Genomic DNA, 25,146 nt, shown 5'->3' with positions numbered 1-25,146 from the left:
AGCACTGCAAGTTACGCGATAAACAGATTTTTCCTTGTATTTCTTCCTCTCGCGCTTTTTATGATACGAGTTCACAATCATTACCGCCATCAAAGTACGATTATTTCTTTCGAATATCAATCTTCTCGCTCAGTCTAGGAGATTTCCGTATAACGCGTGACGTGCACGCGGCTGCAGGAACTAAAAAACAGATAATTCCGATACTACGTATCAAAGTTACGAATGAGTAATTTTTTTTTTCAACAATGTTCATCTCCTTTCACTTTTCGGTCTCAACGATTTTAATGCTTGTCGCATGTCAATGGCTGGCCATTCATTTTTTATCGCTTTATAATGACAGTATAAATGTTTCTTCTTCAGTTATAACACACCCAAACTGTCACGAAAAAATAATAGAACCTGGTTATTCGGTCATACCGAACATTAACATGGGAGGTGTGTGTCGGGAAAAAAAAATAAAAAATATTGAAACCTCTGTCAATTCGGATCATTTCAATTTAGGAATTGAAGAATATCATATTGTTTTGTTAGACAGATCATAAATTTTTTTTCTGTTACTACTGTCACGATAAAGTGTCTTGTTTTTTCCTGGCAATTAATTTCAAATTGACGAAATCGAAATTAAAACTGGCGAAAAAAAGCCTATCCACAACAGATAAATGTAGTTAAGATAGAAAACCTTGTTTTCGCACTAAAATTATCACCGTACAGTGTATGTGCTTATTTAAGTTTAACACGCAGGATATTTGCAGCTGCGGGAAAAAATTTTTGGTCGTTAAACAGCAAAACGTATCATTATGTTTCTGCCACCGAATGCGCATTGAATAATACATGAATCGTGCATACACAAATTCGTTTTCGATCTTACTTTCTCCCCCTGAGAAATTTATTTTTATAGTCTTCGTTCGTTTTTTCTATTTCGTTTTTTTCTATCTGAAAACTTAACCAATTAATTGAGATGAAATTAACGCCTTGCTTATGATAATAAATATCCGAGTTTTTTTTTCATCGATCGGTTTCTCTCCGATTTTGTGTTCCTCGTTGTCGGCGACAAGCCGGGATAGTAGACGAACGTTCGGAACAACTTACGTTCTTACTTTCGCAACGATCCGCGTAGCGGTTATAGCAACGTTACCTATTTAAAAAGCATGCATTTTCCTCGGCCGAACGCTGCTGCCAGTGGTGTTGCTGCAGTGTCGTTAAATGGTGTTCGTCCAGCGTGTGGCATAGTCGGAATGTGGCCTAGGACAGGCTTATAACTGGACCTGAAACCAGGCTGGCAGTTATCCTCCCCGGGACAGACTTACTGGTCAACCGGCTTTAAACGAATTCGCTGCTTCCCCGTATCGATATTCGACCCTCGCGTATTTTCACAAATAATGTGGATTCATGGATAGAGCGACGTCTCGATCCTGACCTCATGTATACCATACGCGAATCGGGTTACGTCAATGAATGTCGCGTGAATATCGCAACAAAAAAGATCAAGTACGATAAAGACGATGAGAAAATTAAATTTGATTAATAATTACACCTAAAACTTTTCAATAAATTGTTTAAGAAAACATTGTTTAACCAATTTTTAGGGAACGTTTTTTTATGTCACGTCAAATGAATACGTTGATTTTTCTGAATGCACATCAATTTTTAAAGAATTTTCTCATTGTTTTGAAATTTCTCGTTTTCAAAGATTTTAAATTTTGACAAATGCAGACAAAGACGTGAATTTTGGATACTCTTTCGTAAAACAGTTGTACACTACAATTAAGAAGTTTCCAGGACATTGAACGAATTTTCAAAATAATAAGAAAATTCTTTAAAAACTCATTTGTATTCAGAAAAAAACAAATTCATTTCATGACAAAAAAAAAAACAAAATAGTCCCTGACAATTTGTTAAAACAATGTTTTGTTTAAACAATTTATTGCTAACTTTTGGAAATTATTATCATTCAATTTTAATTCTCTTATCGCCTTTCTTGCGGTTAATTTTTTACCGATTTTTATCTTATCGTAAGGTATTCAATACCGTCGACGTAACTCACGTTTAGTTGAAAACTCGTAGCCGTCACATCCTGAAAATGACTCGCTCTCTGTTTATTCTCAGACAAGTGTTGAGTACCATCATTTCAATTTTATCCTTTCATTATCGAAATTGCACGATGTTTCAATGTAAAAGTAAAATATGAAAATCGTAGATTTTTAAACACATCTTCTGCTTCAAAATTTTTCGGACCAGAATGTTATTTAAAAAAAAAAAGTAAAAAACAAATACGATGAAAATGGAATGTCATCGTTTACAGCGATAGAATAACGATTTCGCACAGGTTTGCTCGATTACGTATATTGACACATGTGCATAAATTACCACTTTGCAGTTATAGGAATTTCTCCCTTCCTCTGGCTTGTGATGTGTACACAGATATACACGTGTATGCATATACATCTTACGTTCACTGAATCTTGAACGCTGTCCATCTCACTTGCCTATTCGCGCCGGTGAGAATTTCGTGTCAACGTGTATTCAGCAAAGATTACAGGTGAGGCCGGCATCGCGCAGGCGTGGCTGCTGGCAAATAGCGACACGTCGTCCTTCTTCTACTCAGAAAATTACTAAATACACATACGGAGAGTTGGGAATCAATACGACTGATTTTTCAGGTAGTGTTGTAACTTTAACCTGCACCTTTGTCGATCAATCTTCACATCGTTTAACCACATACACGTATTTATGCGCGGGTTTTACCTGCAGGTCGTATATTATTGATTAATTATCGCGTGTACCTGATCATTTAATGCATTTCATTCGTATATTGTATGTACTTATAATGTGACAACTCGGAGGAGAGACGCTTTTTTGTCGAATGATTAAGCGATTAGGTGTGTAGTGTATGGATTTTTAAAGGAGTGCTCGGTTTAGCCGTGACTCATCATCGGCGATGAGTGGCACTCGGTGTGCAGTAAAAAGTATTCTCAAACCAATCCAAGCCGGCATGTATTATTATATACATATTATATACTATACACTTTATACACCCTTTCCGGCCGAAAAATTTTTGGATCATATTCTCATCTCGTATATTGGAACTCTAGTGGTAAATGATCAACATTTTTTTCCTCGCAGAATATTTCTCTCTGCTTTATGCTGTGTACTCGCACTTGATATCTCGTAGCTCGTTCTAACGGCGATTTAGAGGCAAATGATCACGGAATAGGATCATAAAGTGATACGGTAGCCGGCAGGCCATCAACCGCGAAATTGAACACGTCTCTATATTAACGAGTTCAGGCATGCCTGAAAACGTGACGGCCGTTTGATGAAATTCCTTGAACTTGAATTTGCATCGCTTATCAATTACCTGCCAATCAACTCTGCTCTGTACCATCTTCTTGGTCACTTCGGCGTAAAAGATGAGGAGCGTAAATAAAAAAAAAAAAAAAAATAGTTGAACGGAATGTTTCGATGAAATTCTCTAATGAAAGATTATCGGAGTAACGAAAAAACTGTCCTATTCAAAACGCGACCGTTTGTCAATGTTGGGATTTTTTTATCATGCCGAGACTAACGAAACAATTTCTTCCAAATACGGAAGACAACATTATCAGAACCATGTCGACGAACCTGACCATGGTCGGTTGTTCCAACATAGCTCTGGCAGTATCAGATAAGTTTTCTCGGACCGAGAAATATATAGAATAGGTCGGATTCTTTAAAATCAATTCTCGAAAATATTGTCGTATTATTTTGCATCGATGAATAATTTAGTCCTGATTTATAATCGTTAGTACTCAGGAATGACGTAATATACCAAAAGACCTTTCAAAATATCACGTTGCATCTGCTGCTAGCCAATACCGTAATAATTTTTCGACTCTCACTAGCGGGGAGAGCTAGAAAGTTACACTCATTTAGTTTTATTTTGTGTCGGGCGAACACCAGGCGTTATTACGTGACTCGCTTGTCGTATTAAATTCTCCGATCTTATCGATCGATTGGTATATGTGTAAAGTACGGACGTAAAATGGAACGTCGAGTTCTCTACTAGATATACACGGTAGGTAGGTATATAATATATATAAGAGTACGAATCAACAAATCTTACAATACCCGAGTAATTTCTCATTCTTACGATTAGCGGCATGTCCGGTTAGCACTATTTTAAAATCATACGTAAATATCAGATTTTTCATGCGATGCTAGATACGATTATTAGTCGGATTCCTCTAGCAGAGCAAATAGCGCATCATCGATTTACACATGTTCATACTTTATAGGTATATGACTGTATGCGGGATCATAATTAGTGGAAATTTCTCTTTATAGCTAAAAAGGTCTCGCCTTGAGCAACGAGGAGTTTACTTACTGGTTAGAGAAGAGGGACAATTTTTTTCCCGCTGTACATGTATTATACACATCTCTCCTCGCCTCTCCTCTCCTCTCATCTTTTATTCTTCTTCTTTTTCTTCTTCTTCTTTATTTCTTGCCGCTCTTTCGTCGAGATTATGCACCCGAACAGTGACGGATTGAATCCCGCTTCATGAGAAAGAAAACGTAACGATCCTCACGTAGAGGCATGACGTGTAGGTAGGCAAGTATAAAGGTCAAAAACTTGGAAGAGTTTGTATAAATACACGTGTATACTTCAGTGCGATACTCACTTTTGTGATTTATACGTTGTTACAAGCAATTCAACCACCGTACGAGAAGCATTACAGACGACTTGCTAATGAGATATTCGTATTCGAGGGTTAAAAATAATCGTCGAGAAGCTGGAATATGTAATATCACGAGGATTAAGTCTATTTCTTAACAGACATTAATCTCAAGTGCAAGAACATGAATAATCGCGACTATTACATTGTTATTACACGATTTATCCGATGAGGCGAACGAACCTTGTGCTTATCAGTATAAGCATTACACTACATTCTAACAGCATTACAGATCTTATTTGTTCCTGCGAGATTTGACAGCGAGTATCTGCTTTTCATTTTCTGATTGTTTACAGGACGGCTGTGTCAATGCTACTACGTGTGTATATATTATTTGACATTTTAAACTGGCAATTTCTCATTGTCTTCTATTATTTTTTTTTCCTTCTATATAACGTCACCGTTGTTAAGTTGACGGGATACACGCGGTTTCCGTTGGTATTATTTTAAATTCTTTTCTCGAGATAAACGCCTTCGTTACTTTGCGGTAAAATCCGTTAGATACACCGATTCGCTGTCCGTGTATATTGTGTTGCGTCTGAACGCCATGCGCTACAACTAAACCGAATATATTGTTACAGTCACGTATTTGGTGCCAAATATCCGACGAACGAACCAACGAACGGTGAACATCAGGAGACATGTTTATCATCGGAGCTAAAGTAAGAACCGTATTCTTGATTCATTTTCCCTGTAGTGAAGTCGAAAATAATCATGATATTCGATGCAAATCAAAAATATGGTTCTTATATAGTTGAAGTAACCGTATCGCTGCTTGGAATAAAGGCGGAGTCGTTTGGCGGACTTTTTTTTTTATTGCGGTAAAGCGTAGAACCGTTTCTTTTCTTGGTCGGCTTTATCAAATTATAAAACAAAAAACAATTATCACAATCACAATTAAGTACGGCATTGCATAGCATTGTCCCGAACCGTTATCTCCTTTGACATTTACCCACGTTTATTACAATTCGCTTACAAATATCACCGTGTACACAATGACAAGACAAGAAAAGAAAACTGTGCTCACATATTTACATATGAAATTAATTAAGGGGTTTATTTTCGGTCTCAACAATTGTTTGCAATAATTATACTTTCGAGCAGGAATACGTCACTCGTATGCCGTAATATTCGGTCCGAAGAAAGTTGGATGAATGATTTTTGCATCACTCCTTGTCGGTCGATTCCATGAAGATTGTGCTGACGATTACGACCTCCTAGGCCGTCGGTCCGTATTCGTCATATCGTGATGAAGAGCCTTTGTTAGCATCCGCGTGTTTCAATCTTGTTTGTGTAATACCTATTACGCGTGCGGTCATCTCGTCAACTTCCTCAAGCGTGTACTACCAAACGGTATAAAAGAGTTCGAATTTTGTACCTGTACCTGTAGTTACCCAAATTTTAACACGGAGTCGAAACTTGCCGTGTACGTAATAACTGCGATTATTATTTATGATAACTCGACACGGAGATATGATGATGCGGTGTAACGAACTCTTAGAAATGTGGAAAAAAAATCATCCCGATATAGAAAAAGGAATGAAATTACTTGCAAGTATTTGTAACGCTTTGCAGTTGTAGCGGACACGTATTTACGGTTAGGTATTAATGCGGAGAATTTGAAATCCGATCCGGCGTCTATGATGACCTGCAGAACCCGAAGACCCTGACTCACAAATTCGAAAATGCTGACCTGGCCGAACAGCAGTCAGCTCAATGCAAAAAGTTCGCGTCATTCTCGGCGTTTCGTGACTTGCGAAAATTTTTAGTCCTACCTTGTAAACGGGAATTTGCGTGTATCTAATAGTTCTTGTTTAACTAAATTTCTCTGCATGATGTTGTATTATACACCTTATATCCCGATTCGATAGATTCTTCTCGCTTTCGTGGCTGCTACACGGCCCTTTAACTTTTACTTAGAAATATCCGAGTCACCTATTCGATATCGAACGTAAAAAAAATTTATGCCAACATTGACGGCGGCCCGTCTCTTTCTAACCAAATCCGTGATCGCGCTGAGCCTCGAAGCTGGAATAATTTATGGGAGTTAAAAATGGTGTATTTTTTCTTCCTTCTTTTTACTCTCTCATCGTCGGGTCTTCGAATATCTTCGGAGCGCCGGTTCTTACAGTTTGTTTTTTTTTTTTTTCAAACCAAAGTTGAACCCCGCCGCTGGAATGGATTGAAAGAAAAAAGTTGTCTTCCTCCTGGGGGATATCGTATCTCCACAAAAAGCAAAAACCTTTCGCCAAGTACATTAAAAATGTGTTCTCATCCTTTACAAAGATAGATTCAAATTACACACTACCGCCAATTACATGTCCGTTAATTAACAATAAGTGCATGATTGAAACTTAACTCTTATTGTTAGCTTCTAAATCTCCCTGGAATTGCACCGCTTCAAACTGGGGTCAAACTGACACTAAACTTATCCAACTAAGACTGATAAGTAAGTATGAACAAAAAAACAAAATAACTCTTACATTGATGTAGATTCAGAAAAAAAAAAAAATTAAATTATCTTACATCGATCTCAAAATATTCGCCATGCGGTCAGACTCGTTAGCAGAATAATTTTTTGACGTGTATCTGACTGGCAACTTTTCTTCTTGTAAAATACACTTTATAAATTTTTCACACGTTCGTTTTAGAGCGCGTTCAAACGCTTCCTTATTCATCATCCCGACTGTTTCAACAATTACTATGCTTTCATAAGCCTAAAAGTGAAGAAGGCATCATTGTTCAAGAAAGCGAAGCCATAATCGGTCCAATTTTTACGCCGCAACATTATTATAGATAAAAAAAAAAAAAAAAAAAAAAAAATCGGCGTCAATGATGTTAACCGATTTATTTCTTACATTTGCAATCTCTTCGACACTGGCTCTGACATTCTTTCCGTTAGTTCATTCGCATCATATGTCACGCAGCTGACGAATTATTTACCAAATTCAATCGTGTACCGCACTACCATATTGTCAAGTTATCATCGACCGAAAAGAGCGATCGTGTCGCGATCTCTTGTGTTATCTACATACGCTTCTCGAAGCTATTTTTAGCCTAACATGACATGTACATACCTATACAGTGCAAGCGTATGTCAAATATTTAGTCTTGCGGTCTGAAACGAACGAAAATTCTTGATCGGATTGACGATTCCGTCGATGCTGGAAATGTGAGAACTTTTGTATATTTCGGCTCTCCGTGCATCGATCGTATTGATATAGGGCTTAAATGAAAGCTCTAGAAAATACATAAAACTATGAAACCAGCCGAATGTTGAAATTCATCGTGAAAGGGACGAGATATGGGGTATAATTTTCGCCGGGTACGCCGAAGGCTTCTCATCGCGGTGAAAGATAGTGCATCGACATCGCGTGCGTTTTTCTTTCTTTTTAATGAACTTGGCGCGATCGTCGATAGTCCTCGTCGGCGCTGGCATGGCATGCGACCTCGCGTTGGAGAATGATGACAATGAACTTGGCTTGCCTGCCCTCCATGTGCCATGAGAAACTCCCATACCATTTTTCCATTCAAATGTCCACCGCGTTGGTCTTCGTATCACTGAGTTTCAGACCTTGAACCCTCGTCCGTCCTGGTATCCTGCTTTTTTGCTCAGTTATTTGTGCAATAGCTCGTTCGTTTTGTTCTTTTTTGCAATTTTATTCACGTTTTTATCTCATCATTCGATGCATTGTGATATGCAACACGTGTTCCATTCAAGCCTGTATTTTAAATTTGATGCAAAAGAATTTAATTTATATGTCTACCTACGGATAGTTTTTGCCAAAAAATTGAAATTCATTTTATAAAGTTTTTAATACCATGGGAATCATACTTAATTTTTACACAGTTTTTTATAGGAGCAAAATCAACCGATAAGTGAACGTTCAGATATTATGAACGGCAATCATTATTCAAGTTCAATTAAGGCACCCATTCGAATTCCGGAATGTTACTTTTTCTTTTCTACTCAAATAATTCACCTCAATCCTTCCGCATCCTGAGATACACACACGCGATAAACGGCAACGTAAAGTGAATTTTGTAATAAAGTAAACGTCAAACGACTTGAATAAGGATCGTTCAGATAACGCAAGTCGCAATTCGGAACTGTTTCTCTTACATTTAAAGTCATTCCACGACCAATGAAGAAGTTGGGTATACAGAGTCGTCGACGTTCACGGGTATCGAATAAGCCTCTGAAATTTTTCCTATCATCTTTGGTATCCTCATTATCCCTTCACGTTATCGGTTCCCCTGAGACCGGTTCGATGACGCGCGTTAACCTGACTGCGTGCCAACCGGATTAATCAAATTTTAAACAACGCGATGCCGGGCTTGAAGCCCCTGTAACAAAGAAGTGCGCAACGTTTGCGACCTTAATTCGGCGACCGCAAGTCGTAACGCTAGAACGTGGTTAAAGTTTAACCTAAATACTCGAAAAATGAGGTGATCAGGTATGTCGCTTCATGCTTGCCTGCCCTTAGGCTCTCGGGGTTTCGAATTTGTTGATCGCGGGACGGTCCATCTCCTCCTTCTCAATGTAACCGCGATGCTTTCCAGCAGCATGCTCGTTGACAGAGAGAATTACATTTCCGGCGTCGGAATTCTGACTCCTCGGCGATTCAACTGATGGCCTTTAATCGGCCTGTTTCCAGTCGGAAATTAACAGGAAATACCACACGTCCAAATCGTCGGAACGTTTGAGCATAAATTCGCATATCTATTAACCATGAATTCGATCGTGCAACCGTAAACTGAACGCAGACGGCAAAGTAGAAGGATAATAATTTTCAACAAAATTTCTAAACACTTCGTAAAAACTTTGTGTATTACAATTCGGAAGTTTCCGGGACATTGAACGAATAGTTTCGTAAACACAGTCTTTAAAAATTTTCGAAAATCCAATTTTCAAACTAATGAGAAAATTCTTTAAATATTCACATGTATTTAGAAAAATCAACGAAGTCATTTTTCATGACGAAAAAAAAATTCCCTGAATAATTGTTAAGCAATTTATCGGTAACCTTTGGGCATTGTTGTTATTCAAATTCAATCTTCTTAGCGTATTTATTGTGATTGAATTTTTTCCGATTTATTATCTTATCATAAAGTATTCGATATTGTCGACGAGACTCACTTTTTGTTGAGAATGTATAGCGAATACATCATTAACAAATGGATACTTGTCTTCAGCGGGATAGTAGAAATATATAAAGTTTTTCGCCAAGAAGTAGCAGCCGAAACGAAGATACGTGGCATAATAGGTCGACGAAAGTCATGTCGTCTAACCGAACTTGAATGTGGAGGACCGGCAATTAGTTGAGTAGGACAAAGAACGCGACTTTAAATGTCGGGCGACAGTGACACGAGTCACCTTAGCACTACATGACCATAGAATGTACTCTACTTTTGTTTGAAAAATGAAAATAGGTGACGGATATAAAATAGTAGCAGTGGTTGCATGGTATAATTGTCTGCCGCAACTGTATTTCCGGTTCCAGTCACTGACTGACCGTTTCATCATCGGACTGAACGCTGCTTCACGCCTTTATATGGCGATGAGCAAAGTTTTCTTTATGCGGTAAGTGTTATTTCTTTGACGAGAAAGACGATGATAGACGCAATCAAGTTTCAGATTTGATAAATAATGTAGGGCAGAAATTGCAACAGCAATGGCATGCTCTCGATAATTCATTTCCATCCGAGTATTAATGAAATCAGTACTAATTACCGACGATCTAATCGACTGTCGTCGAATGACGGCTGAGCTAGATAACACTTAACTGAATCTCTTTTACAATTATTGTCGAACGTTAATTGCTGCAAGATTAAAAATCTCTAGACCGAGTGACCGCGAGGCGAGGGTCTGAAAATAATTCAAACGACACTTGTAAATATACGATCATGTTTACAGCTATCCATGTAACGTTCATTTGTGTTAAGAATCGGAACGGCTACTGAAGATTTCATCCAATGCCGTATGGGTATCGTCGTGGTGGATCTGTCCCCAAGACGCCATGCATTCTGATTTATATATGGATATTTAATTCGCAATTCGAATCTGCGAGCACTAAAACTTCTTTTTTACTTCTATAGATATTCGCTGGAGTAGCGACCGGCAAACGAGTAAAAGAATTGACAAAAAATAAACAACAACACAGAACATAAAACAAAACGAAAAGTAAAGAAGATCATATAACAGGCCAGGTAGGGAATGTATTACCGGCGAGAAATCGTACGAGTCAAGTCATTAAACAAACCGTTCTTTCGATTCGTTAGACGACGAGGCATCCGACAAAAACTTGTTCCTACCATTGTACTACATGTAATGTTACATTACACATACGCTTGTAAATTCGGTCAGTTAATACCAGATATTCCAATTTGGTTCCTCATACAAAGTTAACTACGCTACAGTTTTTTTTCTTTTTTTTCTAGTATTTGGAACGTTATCCGTAAGCAAAGATAGTTTCAGTACCTACCGATTCAAACGAGGACAATCATGAGAATTTGCATATCGTAATATCAAAATCGCACAGCAATCAAAAAACCTTAGCCATTGTCCAGGATTTCGTGCGGCGTTATTTCGACATTTGTAGGCACGCACGTAGGTACATACATACATACACGTTTTGTAACGAGATTATCCGCAGAGATGTGATCTGCTGTCAAGATGAATTATACTCTTATACGTGAATAAGTGCTTTACACTTCACCAAGTTTCGCGGCCACCTTTAATCTGATTTTCTCCATTACCATGTAAACATATGTTACAGTATTGACGCGCCAGGGAGATCCTATCAGTAATTCTTTTACGGCAGAGCTCGCCAGTAACGTAGTGTACTAACTAACCGCCGTCCGAGCCTCACTAAAAACCTTCGATATCACGATTTTTCAGTCATATCAATATCGACGGTAACACGAGGATGGATACACGGTTCTTCGCGGTTTTTCCATCACCTGCACGATATTAAATCCTCGAGCGGAACCGGCTGAGACGGTTTTAATGACAATATCGACGGTGCGAGGCTCTTCGAGGCTGCCACTGACATCAGACCAGATGCAGGCATCCGAGTTCATCCTTTCATACCGTGTAGGCATCCGTCCGTCCTTCTTTCGCGTGACTTGGCGAGACGACAGGATGTCCCATTGACGATGGAATTGAAAAGAGACCGTAATAACAAGCGTCCCGGTGCCTGTATCACGTATGCGGTGGTATACTCACGTTCGCCGGCTGTAGGATGGATGTAGGCACCTATTGTAGGTACGTCGAAGCATCGTCGCCACTGCGGTGTGTGCGACTAGCGTGTGGAAAATACTCTTGCTTCTTCGTCGTTCTTCGCCAATCACCCTCCGTTGTGTGTCCGGTAACACGCGATTACCGAAGTATCGATAAAGACTCACTTTCTCTGAGCGAATTACAGATTTACCTTTCCTTTCGATACCTGCGGAATTTCATACCGTTTTGCATGTATGTCTGACGATTTTGAACTGGGTTTGGATTGTTTCAGCAAAATGTATTATTCCAACGACGTATAGCTTAGGTACAACATGTACGGTAATATGCATAAATGCATTAACCTTTCGGCTAACTTTTATTTGGTCTGAGATAAAATGCGACTTCGAGTTTATACGATTTATGTTACAATGCAGTCCGTTTTCTCACGTCAGCTGCATCGCCAGCCATTGTCACATGATTCGTACAGAATTTAACTCGCGTTTTATTTCGGGCCGAAAACAAGTTAGCCGGAAGGTTAAAGCATTTATCCGTATTGCTGTGCGAGAGATTTTCTACTATGGGAGAAATTCTCTTTGGGACGTGTGAATTTGTGTCAAGACCGAAACTTGACCTTTGAGATAGTGTTTCTTCTTGAAACATATCATCAATATCGGTAATACGGAACTTGCCTGCGTCGTCGTTTAAACGTTGGTACAGCTTATGTACCTATATAGGTATGTTATTACCCCACTTTCGGTTTCCTGTTTCAAGCCACGAGATTGACGCCGCTGACAGAGACACGTGTAAACGCGCTGCACAGATCGTAACCACGTTAAATACCGTCAGCCGCGATCGATGTTCTCCATCTCTCTCGGCGCCTGTCTGCTTCTGCATTAATCATAATCACATACATGACGTTTCAATTAACTTCGATTTATCGATTCGTTATAGCGATATAGTACGGCCATAGTTAGATCACGTTTGGATGTGGATAAGGGTAAATTTCACTTATCGCAATTAAAATAACCGTCGGCCAGTCGAGGTGCTTAAGCACCTCTCTGTCTCTCTCTCTCTCTCTCTCCCTCTCTCTCTCTCTCTCTCTCTCCCTCTCTCTCTCTCTCTCTCTCTCTCTCTCTCTCTCTCTCTCTCTCTCTCTCTCTCTCTCTCTCTCTCTCTCTCTCTCTCTCTCTCTCTCTCTCTCTCTCTCTCTCTCACACACACACAACGTGGTCGCTCGCCCGCGTCTTTAACCTTTGTCACGTGTTTATGGTTACCCACGTCAAGGTAACCTTATACTCTGGCAAATGTACATATTCAAATAACCAATCATTTCTCTGGTTTTCACTCTGAGCCCGTCCTCGCGATGAATAACAGCCATATTTCACTTCCTTGGTTGCAGGCTGGCGAAGGAGGCATTATAGTCTTGGACGCCACGTTGGATGCATCGACGACCGACGAAGCCGAATGGGAAATGACTGGAGGACCGCCGTCGCCCTGCAACGTTAGTTTCCTCAATGACAATATCCTCATCAATGGCAGGAGCAACTTGTCGAAACAACCTCGCAACCACAAGGTAGTACTTGACACATACGATTACCCTTCATTTACACCCAGCTGTAGGCATTGCGAGCTCGTCTCCTTGAGGAATCATTCTAGCAAAACGGGTGAAACAGTATCTGCTTTTCGCGATTGTTTTTTCGATGGTTGAAATACGCTAACCAATCTGATTTTTCAATGTCAAATCAAAGTACTCGTAAAGAACAGTAAATAAATTTTCAAACTTTAATTTTTTTTCTAAATTCATTTTATAAGGTTGAAATTGACTTGGAAAAAAAGGAGTCCCCTCGGTGGCCGTAAATATTCTATGAAACAAAATTTGTAAAAAGATTAATAATCAGTATGAAAGCCGCTATCTTGCTATAGAGGTTATTTATTTATTTATTTTTTTCTTTCTTATACATATTGACGGAATATAGATGGCTTGAAAAAAAAAAATATCGAATTTAACCTATTTTTTCGACAGTTTCTCGTTAAGAAAAATATGAAGATTACAAAAAAAAGCTTCCATAGCAAGATAAAGAATGGCGTGAAGAATGTTATGTCCAAATTTGAGACAGGTAGCTCGAAAACTCTTTTGAAACACCACGTTTTGAGAAAACCGTTGAAAAAAAATAAATAAAAATAAACGATGAAAATTAATTTTCTGTGCTAGGTGAGAGTGCTTTGATTTGACGTAAAAAATCGGACCGATTATCGCGAAATCGCGAATATCAGCTATTTTTCGACCCGCTATACTACGAATGGTCCCTTAATGCGATCGTCCTTCTGCAGTCCCGGACCATGCATGAACGACGCACGTTTAGTCAGCCAGCATCCCTGGCGCCAGGAAATTTCTGCCCAAACTTCGCGTTAATCAATTATTCCGTCGGCGCTTCGCTTCTGGCTCTGCTCCAGAAAAGATTGATGCCGCGTTACGACGATGACTCGGGGTGCGTCATCCCTGCACTTTTGCCAACCCCTCGGTGCAGGGGTGACGCATAACGGATTTCCCGGAGCATCCCCCCTCCCTCATCGCTGCGCGTAACTAACGCATCGTACGCACTGCAGCAATATCTCCGCATGTATAGGTATGCGTATACCGTCTCGGTTTAACGAAGCATGGATTCGCTATTTATCATATGCACCGATCCACCGCACCGCGATGCTTATCTGCCGGTGGTAAGCGATTGTTGCTCTGCACTTGAAAGAAAAAAAAAATTTACGATTTCCAGCGTTATTGCTGTATTGAGTTATTTGATTGATCGCGGATGTTCGAAAGTGTTTATGTATATAATATATTATACGTACGTAGATAAAAATATTGAAATTCACGATTAAGATTGAAGTTCACAAGGTGTCCGTACCATGAAACTGATCGAATTCGCGATATCGCGAGTTCGAACAACGCCCGGTTGCGATGCTTTGTGCAAAATTTTCCCCGCCATGCGTTTTGGCGTTAAACTCGTAGCTGTCTAGATTAAAAAATAATCTACGACTCACGGGGTATATATGTGCTTGTATCTGAGCCCACACACTTTTTTTCTCTCGGTCTCTTGACTCACTGGGATTTTATATCATGACACGCAGTCATTCATTAGCTTCATCGGTTGATCGATTGGTTGTTTTATTTTTAAAAGACACGTGTGCGCCTGCTACAACGTCGCAACACCTTATATAATATCGTCTTTTCAGATCACATAATACGCGATGGAGACTACGATGTACTCAGTGTGAAAAAAAAGTATTGGTGTTGAAATTTGGTAAAGAGTGCAAAGTGTTGAAAAAGTTAATTTTGATCCTAGAGCAACAAATTGAAGTAAATGAAAACTTATCAATTGCGCCAATCGCACGTAACGAATGTAAAACTTGGATTTCAAAAACTGAAAAAAAAAAAATAGTTTATTTCTTCTGTCGAAAGAATTTCTTAAAATTTCGTAATCACTACAGATCGATATCAGATTCTGTATTTTCTCCTTTCATTTTCTCGCCTATAAATCTGCACATTATAATATTTAATTATATTTGCTTTCGACTCAAGAACGACGTGTTATGATTATCATAGCTCGTCGAGAGTATAAATATCGGTTATCTAAACCACGTGAAAATCCCAACTGATCCCACGCCGAGGTTTTTTTTTCTCTTCCTTTTTTCTCTGCGACTCGTTCGTGTGTGAACTCCACTTGCCCTTGCAAGTCGCGTCGCGACGCCGCGACGCCCGCCTGCGGCGAATAACCCCAAAAATACACGGACATCGATCTTCAGCGCCATTTTAGAGTTTACCCAGAGGATTGTTTTTAGCATGAATCTTGATAATTTATATCCGTAAAGCGATAAGGGAAAGATAAGATTTATCTTATCGATGTAATAAAAAACGATTAACAACGCTTGGTGTGTGTGATGCACGCGAGTTAAATTGCGGGCTAAGAAGTTGAGCCGAACCTGGATAGACAGTGATTAGCAGGGTTGAAACGTTCTCTTGATTTCTTGACTGCCTAAGTCACGAATGACGTATTGTTACTGCTAGTATTTGAATAATTCAAGTGGGTTAAAAATTTTTGGAAAAGATGATCATTTTTCAACGTGAAACTGTAGTATTTATTCAAAATTAGAAGTAACAAGGGTTGCATTTGTTACAGTGTATTCTTGGTTCTTTTTTTTTGTAGAGGAACGTATGACACGCGTTCTCGATATTCCTAATAGAAATCTTCATGTTTCTGTGAATGTAGGATATAGATTCCACCTTAGTAGCATCGGAGCTTGTTTATATATAATTTTTTTCTTATTTCTTTCCATATATCGCCGTAGAAGACGTTATCTTCCGAACGTCGACTGAAAACCGGTTATACCGATATCGTATGCCCCTTGTGAAAGTTGGGATTTTTGAAAAACACTGAAACGCACACGTTGTAAACTAACATGGCTCTACAAATTCCCTGCTGCAGCAGCAGCGGTCAAACCTATTAAACCATCAGCGAAATGCTTAATTATAAAAGTCGAAACTACTTTCCCATGAAAATTATTAGACACTTCTTCTGTGTTCCGCATGCTCAAAGAAGCAGATACGACGTATAATTTCGTTTTACGATCCACTTTGTTAGGATCATCGAACAATTTCTCTTTGCCGATGCGGACAGCGATTCCGGTACACCTTACTTACCACTTCTCTACGAGTATCGACTGTCCAGCCGTTGTAACGCTTATCACTTTCACGATGCATTCACTGTACGGGAATCGAGGTGGAACCTGGCGTTAATCTTGCGGACTCTTTTCACCGCTTGATTACTCGCAAATTTGTCTTGCCATGCTCTTCGAATCACCGGCGCTGCGGCCTCGAGGCTTCTACAGCTCAAATTATACTTGCCGGCTTCGCGAAGATATTCGCGGGCCGGGAACAAACTACTCCGTGTGAACGTTGACATTAACATTTTATTGTTCTGCAAAATAACTTGTCTATTCATTGAGTTTCCGGGTTGCTGTTATATACCTTCACGTTTTTTACGGTCATTGCTGAGCTTTCTCTGTATATGTATGGGAGTAAACGTATAACTGCGCGATTGAACGAAGTTGCTCTCCAGAGATCATCGAAGCGTTCGAAGAATAGGCCATAAATCGATAATACCGAGTACCATACTACCTGCCATTCGTTCGTCGCATAAATCCATATTTACGAAACATTACTACAATATTTCCATGATCATTTCGGGGTAGTAAAAAGATTTCGTAGATACGGACATTACGCTCCTCAATTTTCAATCTATGGTACGTAATACAATCTCTCGGTTACCGTGGGAAATTTTGAAACCCTCTACGCGATGACGTTCGTGAAATTTTCATCGTTCAACGGAACTGTCCATATCGTAATTTTTAACGCCTCGGGAAGATTGGCTGCAGGGATATTCGAGACGCCGCTGGGACCTCGAATTATATCAAACACCATTCCGCAACCCGGACTTTGCGGCCTGTTCCAGTCTTTAAGGACCGTTAATTGTTGGGCGTGTATTTGTCAAACTCGTACTGTCGCGAGGTCAGTTGCAGTCGATTTAATTCGCAGCGAACGTTTTATCAAGGCCGCTGCGAAAGTTGCGGCCTGATCTCAAGTTTCCCGTGCGAGACTCCTTGACAAAAGATAAATTTATCTCGTTATACATGAATATTTATTTTTTATTCCTTTAACCGTTCAAGTCAATTCGAATTGTAGGTATAAATTTTTCCATCTCGCGCCAATCGCGTTACGTATCGACTACGGAGATTGTTATAGATTATTTTCATGTTCGCCTGATAGATTTGAAAATTACGACGCTCTTCTTTAATTAACAGACGTGGGTTCACTCGGACGCCTAGATATATTTTATCGCATTGCGTCACCAATGGGAATTGGATCGATTATCGGTCTTACCGGTTTTCTGTACCCGCTAAAATCGTTGCGGCGCTTCGTTTGACCTTATCGAATAACATATGACAACTGCAGTTGTAGGTAGATTCTGAATAATTAATCGATTTTTTTTCAACCGTTATAAATCATCGATGTTTATTTCTCGTATTTTTATCCGCATGTTTTTTCGATATACTTACATAATAAACATTCTGGAGAATTTCGTATGACACGATCTATCAGAGACGAGTCTCGAGTTTGGATTTGAATGCCGATTTTATTTCACGGATTAACGATAAATTTCGATTTTCATTACATGATGCACATAATTTATATAAGTCAAAGATAAAATGCTGGCGATTGGTGGTCGTCGATTGCGAAAGGATAATAACCACAGAAAGTATATAATAATATATCTTAGTGTAAAGCGTGGTCGTCCACGAGACGCGATATGGCCGACTCCCAAGGCTGTACAGCGATTTAAACCTAATCTCGAGAGCAGGTTGCAACTTTAGTAACTATCCACGCTGTAAAAATATCCACAGTACTGTACTAAGAATTGATTTTCAACACCGATCAGTGAAATAGGTCCACCTGTATACGTGTTATTGTGTTTTACGGTTATAGTCTTGAATGGACACAGCTTCGAGACTCGTATATAATACCGATTCCGCAACGTTACACGGTATATTTATTCACAGTAGATTAAGGCAGGTATTTGGTAATTACGTCTAACGTGAAAATTGTACACTGCAAACCGTTGGGAAGTACCTGAAATATTTTTATCATTGTTTATCTGTGGAACTCGATTATAACCGTTATAGATGATAAAATAGAAGTCGAACGAGAATATATATGTATATTAGTTTAAAAAACTGAATACTTTGCAGGACAGAATAATTTTGAATGTTCTCCAGACCACGGAATTGTGCAAGTCTGCAATAAACTTGGTTGCTGCAACATTGGAATGATTCTAACGTTTGTTTTTTTTCTTGTCAAGTACATACTTTACACTTGGGTGAGGTACCGGCATTTTTCAATGTTTAATTCCGACCCGGAATGTCGTGGAGAAAAGGGATGTATGTACAAGTTCGGGGGCAAGAAAGTTACGGAGAGAGGTGAAGAGAATTATGGGCAGCAAGGCATGGGCCTCGGGCTAGGTCGTTTGCGTATGTAAATGATAGACAAACTGATACCTGAGACGCAATGAACTCCAACGCGACGGCCGTCTGATTGCTGTAACGGTATTTATAGTAGTGGGATGAATTTCGGCATCCAGAAGGCGGTGAGAAAACTCGGACGGTTGAAAAAATTATAAGAAGAATATTGCTCTACGTATGGTATTCATTTGTATTAATGAATTCAATATTCGTATAGTAAAAAATTGTTATGATGTGAAAATTAAAAATAATATAACTTACGAATAGGTACCAAAAATTAGAGAATTATTTTCATAGAAGTTTATACATTCGAGGGTTACCGATTGTTTTCACTGGAAGTGATCGTCGAAGCCTGAAGAATTTTCGGAAATTCACTTCAAGATATAAATTATCCGTGCACACCGTAAGGAGCTTTATATTACTAGCGTACTGTGTCAGCATTGTTTGCTTCGAAGGTTCAATTTGGTCGTTTGCCCTCGTAAAGTATTTCGATTTAAAAATTATAAGAATAAAAACCACAACTTCAGGGGTAATTTACTTGAGAAAATGAAATAATTTCATAATTACGTCTTGAATGAGAGTTGAACCGAGTTTGCGTCGCAATTTGTGTGATGCATAGTTGCTGCCGGTGCAGTTTATCTTATACATACCGTTATGCATTATGAGATTCCGTTTTGCAGGAACGTATAGCGAAACAAGTAGTTTGATTAACCGTTTTATTTCCGTAGTTACCAGTTTACTAATTTTTGTGAAAAATCAATGACACCAGTTGGTCATGCAACCACATTATTAACGCTATTTATGCACGCAATGTCCAACATTCCCGAAATGAATGTAATTGTAGTAGAATACAATTGTTGTTTCCATTAAACCCAAAGTCAAAGTTCTGGTCAGTTACGTGTTCAGTCTATTATTAAACACTATGTTTTGTACACACCAAAGGTAATAACGAGGTACTTTGATCAGATCTTAACGTTGAGAAGTTCCTTTAATGAAAGCAATTCGAAGAAATTTGTTTTCCAATTTCATTTTGTAAGAACCATTTAATGAACTTTGTTTCATCGACCATTACTGCACTAGAAATGCGCCTTTACGTCTGACAAGATACTTTTCTTTTTCGTATCATTCGCGTAAAGTGAACGTCGAGAAATTGTACAATCTTTCAATTAGAAGGTGAAAGAGTTTGCCAGGCTCAATTCGTCCTGAGAAATTGATAACTATAGCAACGGATCGAACACGCCGTGACTTGAACCGGAATAAATACGATCACAGTTTCTTGTTGTCATCGCCGGCGTTCCAATTATGGGGTTCAACGCATACATCATTGCGTGAACTTGTCGGAATTGCTCAACAATCGAGGCGTGTCGACGAGTGGAAATTCAATCTCTGACCAAGCGTTTATCATGTTCAATGACAATACCGTATCGTGTGTACAGTGTAGACGAAAAGAGCGTTGTTTCGAGTTCGAGAAACCTGTGACTGGTATCGGCTGCGCCGTAAAGAAAGGCTATTCATACGAGTTTGCAGAGTTCAGAACGAAGAGGGAATTGACTTTCTATCTATCGATATTCGCAAACTGTCGGATGTGTGTCTGTGCCCGCAAATATAGCGGATGGGCGGAGGACAATCACGTGAAAACTTATACACGTTTATTACCAAAGAAGAAAGCCTTGGTCGAAAAAATTTTGCATGGAATTTGCCATAGGTTGCGGTGAGAGATCAGATAGCTGTTCGCGTTTCGTCCTCTGCTATCCGTGATCCGATGCGCTAGGCTCTGTCTCTTACTGCACACACTTTGTGAAAATTGCGTGGGGATATCGGCTTTCATTGTGATAAAACGTGAACGCCGACGAGGAATGGCTTTATTGTTTACTGTTTACATTACTCGCCGTTTATAATAACACACGGTGTACATCCGTGTGTATCATTTATAGGCGCTTGTGTGTGTCCGCACTCGCTTTGACTGTTGAATTTCGCACACTCGACGCAACGCATGCAGGTTATTTACCGACTCACTACTGCATCTACCGACCGCTAGGCAAGCTACTCTGGTATTATCCTTATACGTTGAAATTATACGCTTGATGGCATTTTTCTTGCTGCTTTTGCCGCATCCGACGCTGGCGGGTAATTTTATACAATAATTGTAAACTATTTGACGCTGTAGGTACTATACCGCGATTAACACCGTTAGAAATTCTTCCCCGAAGTCGGTATACGCACGCATATGTCTTGCCACGCACTGTGCAATTGTCGATAATTCATGTACTTTGCCCGGTAATTAAAAGGGTCTCGATGGCGAACATGCCGAAGTACATTCATGGTTTGTAAGTGTGCGCGCTGCACATACTTGGAACCATAATTTACTCAACCATTTGTCATCTTTTTAGGCCTAGGGCAAAAATATGGTGACTCAATTTCTTACTCAAGCGGACATTTATTGGACACTGAATCATACTTTCTGTATACTTGCAATTTTCAATATCTATGATGCCTACTCATTGAAGTTTAGTTCATTTTTTATCTTTGTGTTAACGGTTTTTATTATCGCTTGAACTACCAGACCGGGAAACTGCATGCTGTACGAAGTAACTACACTCTCTTGTTGTAAAACGAAGAGCAAACGAAAAAAAGTAAAAGAGTGTAGGAAAAAGTCTCGCGGAGCTAGTAAGGTTACTTGTACCTACGTACTTATTTAATTTCGCTGCATGAAATGCGCGGCGTGCAGTGGAATCGGCGCTCTTTCAAAATGATATCATTATATAGTCACAGCAGCGTAAAGCAACAACGGTGGATTCATTTAATTAACCGCTGTAAGCAGTCATCTCGTGCTTGAAATAATCACCGGTACGGTTACGATGTATTCAGAAGTATTGCTATACGGTATTGTAATAATGTTATAATGTTTATATATGTAAAACAATCCTGTCGGAAAAACTGCGCGTGCCATTCTTGATATACATAATTCTGCAATAATGAAGCAATTTTTATGTCATTCTTTACCAATAAAGATTGTCAGTATAATGTTCGATGACAACTAACTGTTGTATGAATTTAATTTTCAGGCACGTGTTTTTTCAATCACTCGTCATTCAGCGATAACTTTTTTTTTTTTTTTTCTCACATATCTTGCAGTACACGCAATGTACGTTCATATTCCTGTTAGATACGGGTTTCTGGTTGAATATGAAAATACTTTTACTTGTATACAAAAATGAAGATGACGACTTCTTTCCTGCAATGAATAGGTGTTATACCGGCGATGACGCCATTCTCGATTCAGTCAAAAACTCAGCGAGTGTGACTAGTTACTGTTATAAATGGAATACAGGATCCTTTAAAGCTATGGCCAGACGGCAAATACGACGTGTTCATAAATTTTACTATCCTTGATCTTATGCGTAATGGTAATCAAATATAAATAACCTGACACAAAAATGTATTATCGTGAGAGATTCTATATTAACACCCCCCCTATATACCACGCCAGAAAATCCGCTTTTTATTTTTTTATCAGATGCTTATACCATCTTCCGTCGCAATGTTCAATGTGTTATATAAGAAACAGTTGTATAGTTTTTCCCGCTCATATGAGTGATTAAATTTTTTGTGTTTTCATTTTCAGCATCGCATTCAATTTGACGATACGGCGACACGAACTTTTGAATATCCAAGCGAGGCGTCGATGCTCGTAGGGGAGAGTAGTAAAATTGCATCAGATTCTTCGATTGACCGATCAGATTCTACCAGAGATGCTGTAGATAACCGACCACCATCAGTCAGCCCAACGCCGGGCGTTCCATCTGTTTTAGGTAAATTTAAAATTTTCTACTAGTCGTCGTGTCAACTCGACGCACATTAATTTATTCTATTGTTTTTTTTCCTCGTTCGTTTTTTAATAATATAAAGTTTGGAATTTGATATACAGGGCGTGTATTGTGGTAGGAAAAACGACGTTGGCAAGGCCGAATAACAAAGGCTAACAAAATAGTGTAAACAATATAAAATATGCAAACATGCAAAATTTTATGTCAATCACCGAATGCGCAATGCACACTTTCGCAACATGCTACGTACGGCGTTTGACGAATATTGACGATATTAATGGCAGATTGATAAACAGAGATTTTCGTAATTTTTTTTTTCGACAACAAACAATTCGTAGCAGCAGCTGAAGTGTAAACAATTTTTTGCCGAAATTCTGTACGGCATGCTATAATGTATCACTAATCTCATTTAATCAAACTCTCAATCAACTCACTAATAATCACGGTATTTAATGATATATCTTCGCTAACTCTTCTCGGTATTTTTCGGGTATTTTACAGATGAAGAGACGAAACCTTGCTTCGATTTAGTAAACCCTAGTTCCTCGCAGTGTTTGCTTGACTTTGACCCAATGGTAGAGTCTTTTGTGTAGTTAACATCACGTTAAGTAGGGTTGTATTTGCACTTGCGAAAAATTCGCAGTTGAAAAATAATGAGTACATGAACTTATTCTTATTTCTTCCTGATGTTCCGTGACGTTAACGTTACTTACTTCAACAACCTGGTACGTTATATTCAGTTACCAAAAAAGGAAATCCTTACTTATCAGTAGACTGTTTAAGATTGATGGTATTGATGATGAATCCGCATCTGATATCGTTTTCATTAATAGATTGGTTATCGTAATTATTACTCACATTGCTAGTAAAAAGATTGCTCTTCCTCCCCACCCACGTTTTAATGTTACTACTGGTAATTTCCATTGAGTTTTCATTCGATATAATCTGTATGTGTATATACATATGTAGCCAGGTTCGAAAGTTTGACAATTTCATTTTACCAAATATTATGAAAATTGTTAATTGAGGTAGCTGGAAGACGTAATTTTTTTTAATTGTTTAACGGCGGCACGACGTCTCACAATAATTACTGCAAACCTAACGGCATGGGACAAAAGCCTCCGAGACCCTTTCCATTGTCCTCAATAAAACGGTCCTAGTTACCTTTTTATTTCCCGTAATGTGTAGGTATAATATTAGATGCTTTGTACTATGTCATGTAAGTTGCTCACCGCTAGTGCTTGTCCCTCGCAGGTGGAGGTGGTTTAGCCAGTTACACTCCAAGCAAAGTAGACCTGGCCTCGGAAGGATTTGAACTTGGGGTCACCAGGGCATCGCCATCCTCGACCGCTTCGCGCGTTGAACAACCCGAAAGTCTGGGGGAAGTCGACTACTTGAAACCAGCCCAAGACGCCGGTGCATGGGGATCCGAAACGACGGCAGATTTGCTGTTTTAATAATGTTTAGTTCGATCATAAGACTTTGAATGGTCATTAAAAAGCAATGAGGAAGAAAACCTATTTATATGCTTATACAATTTAGTTAAGCGCAGGATACTGGCTGGACGAATGCTCACAGTACGAAAGCATGATACATAGTTATTAATTTAATTATACATATACTTATACACTTTAGAAATATATTCTGGTAGTGAATTAGCGATCGAGTTGTTGCTGATAACGTAAGAAGCAACTCGTGCATAACAAGAATAATAAGAAAATGCTTAATCAGCGAAATAACCTGTGAACAGCATCATTCCAAGTATATGCATTTACTCTATACAATATACACATATATGTATACATATATATTTGTTGTGTAAGTCAGGCTTTTCTGAATACTGAATTAGCGTAACATAACTGCCAAATGTAACACACCACCCTTTCAATATATTTTTAAAGCCCAAATATTTTGTCCTCTGTAAGAGAGGGACGACGATGGTGCATATCAGTTTTGAGAAAAGTTTACTAGGACGTTTTAAGATAATTCAAAGTCACTTTTGAGATTATTTCAAATTATGATAGTAATGGGATTTTAGCAAAAAAAAATAAAAATATGGCGTGCTTTTGAGTGAACTTTGTATAAAAAGAACAAGAAAAGTAAAAAAAAATTAATAAATAAATAACTAATCATACAAGATCGTGAAAAATTTGTGAAAATAGAAAAACCCACTAAAGGTTAGACTTGTAAACGTTTTGCCAAAGTAGAGTTTAAGTCTACTTAGGATGAGTTACCGCGTATTGTTTTTAAAACGATAAAATGTAATTGAAAATTCCAGATTCTTTCATTCCGTACAGTGGTTTGCACATTGAAG

The 25,146-nt window shown here is 38.8% G+C and overlaps 1 protein-coding gene across 1 annotated transcript in view; it reads left to right on the top strand.

Annotated features, from left to right (window-relative positions):
• LOC107226600 overlaps nucleotides 1–24,957 on the top strand; it is a 33,315-nt gene extending 8,358 nt beyond the window's left edge. Inside the window, exons 2-4 of the mRNA XM_015667474.2 lie at nucleotides 13,334–13,507; nucleotides 22,631–22,817; nucleotides 24,087–24,957. Of these exons, the coding sequence (XP_015522960.2) occupies nucleotides 13,334–13,507; nucleotides 22,631–22,817; nucleotides 24,087–24,289 (564 nt within the window). The 3' untranslated portion in view covers nucleotides 24,290–24,957. The remainder of the gene's footprint in view (nucleotides 1–13,333; nucleotides 13,508–22,630; nucleotides 22,818–24,086) is intronic.
• The last annotated feature ends 189 nt before the right edge of the window (nucleotides 24,958–25,146 follow it).

The sequence above is a fragment of the Neodiprion lecontei genome, chromosome 3, assembly GCF_021901455.1.
Source record: "Neodiprion lecontei isolate iyNeoLeco1 chromosome 3, iyNeoLeco1.1, whole genome shotgun sequence".
NCBI classification, from domain to species: Eukaryota; Metazoa; Arthropoda; class Insecta; order Hymenoptera; family Diprionidae; genus Neodiprion; species Neodiprion lecontei.
Note: the sequence above shows the minus strand (reverse complement) of the source record. Positions and strands in the feature narration are given on the sequence as shown.